This window comes from Charadrius vociferus, unplaced genomic scaffold (assembly GCF_000708025.1).
Source record: "Charadrius vociferus isolate BGI_N301 unplaced genomic scaffold, ASM70802v2 scaffold2005, whole genome shotgun sequence".
In the NCBI taxonomy this organism is placed as follows: domain Eukaryota; kingdom Metazoa; phylum Chordata; class Aves; order Charadriiformes; family Charadriidae; genus Charadrius; species Charadrius vociferus.
The window spans coordinates 7,383-8,425 of NW_009648493.1; the positions used below are offsets into that span (position 1 = coordinate 7,383).

The window sequence follows — 1,043 nt, forward strand, 5'->3', positions numbered from 1 at the left end:
TGAGCGGCGACGAGCACTTCTCGCTGGCCGTGCAGGAGGGCCCCGGCGGGGACCAGCGTCCCGAGCTGGTGCTGGCGAAGGCGCTGGACCGGGAGGAGGCGGCGTTTCACGAGCTGGTGCTGAGGGCGATGGACGGCGGAGAGCCGAGGCGGACGGGCACGGCGCGGATCCGCGTGTCGGTGCTGGACGCGAACGACAACGCGCCCGTGTTCAGCCAGGCGGAGTACACGGTGCGTGTGCCAGAGGACGTGCCCGTGGGCTCCGCTCTCGTCACGGTCACGGCCACCGACGCCGACGAGGGGATGAACGGACACGTGGAATACAGTTTCCATAAAATTTCAGACCGGGCATCGCAACTCTTTCACTTGGACTCTGAGACAGGAGAAATATCCCTTCAAGGCGATTTGGACTTTGAGGAAATGTCTGCGCATGAATTGGAGGTGCAGGCTCGGGACGCAGGAGAGCTTTCTGACACATCGAAAGTCGCGATCACGGTGACAGATGTGAACGACAATGCACCCGAAATGACGGTTTCGTCAATGCTAAGCGCGATCTCTGAGGCCTCGCCGCCGGGGACGGTGGTGGCCCTGCTGCACGTGCAGGACCGGGACTCGGGGGCCAACGGCGACGTGCGGTGCAGCATTGCCGAGCGCCTCCCGTTCCGTCTGGAGAAGACGTTCGAGGACTACTATCGCGTGGTGACTGCACAGGAGCTGGACCGGGAGGAGGTGTCGGCGTACAACGTGTTACAATGTGAGGTTGCGGGTGTCGACCGGCGGTTCCCCGCCGCTGTGGAGCAGCGCGGTGCTGGCGCTGCGCGTGCTGGACGTGAACGACAACGCGCCGGTGTTCGCGGAGGCGCGCTACAGCGCCCGTGTGCCCGAGAACAACGCGGCGGGCGCGCTGGTGCTGACGGTTCGGGCGTCGGACGCGGACTGGGGTCAGAACGCGCGCGTGCGGTACCGGCTGTGGGAGGGTCGGGTGCGCGGCGCGGCGCTGTCGTCGTACGTGTCGGTGCAGGCGGAGACGGGCGCGCTGTATGC

At 66.2% G+C, this 1,043-nt stretch overlaps 1 protein-coding gene across 1 annotated transcript in view; it reads left to right on the forward strand.

The window, feature by feature from the left end:
* Positions 1–4: 4 nt before the first annotated feature.
* The window catches only part of LOC104287032 (protocadherin gamma-A4-like), a gene marked incomplete at both ends in the record, with an annotated part of 1,841 nt that continues 802 nt past the window's right edge, over positions 5–1,043 (forward strand). Inside the window, 2 exon segments of the mRNA XM_009885682.1 lie at positions 5–737; positions 739–1,037. Coding sequence (XP_009883984.1) covers positions 5–737; positions 739–1,037 — 1,032 coding nt within the window.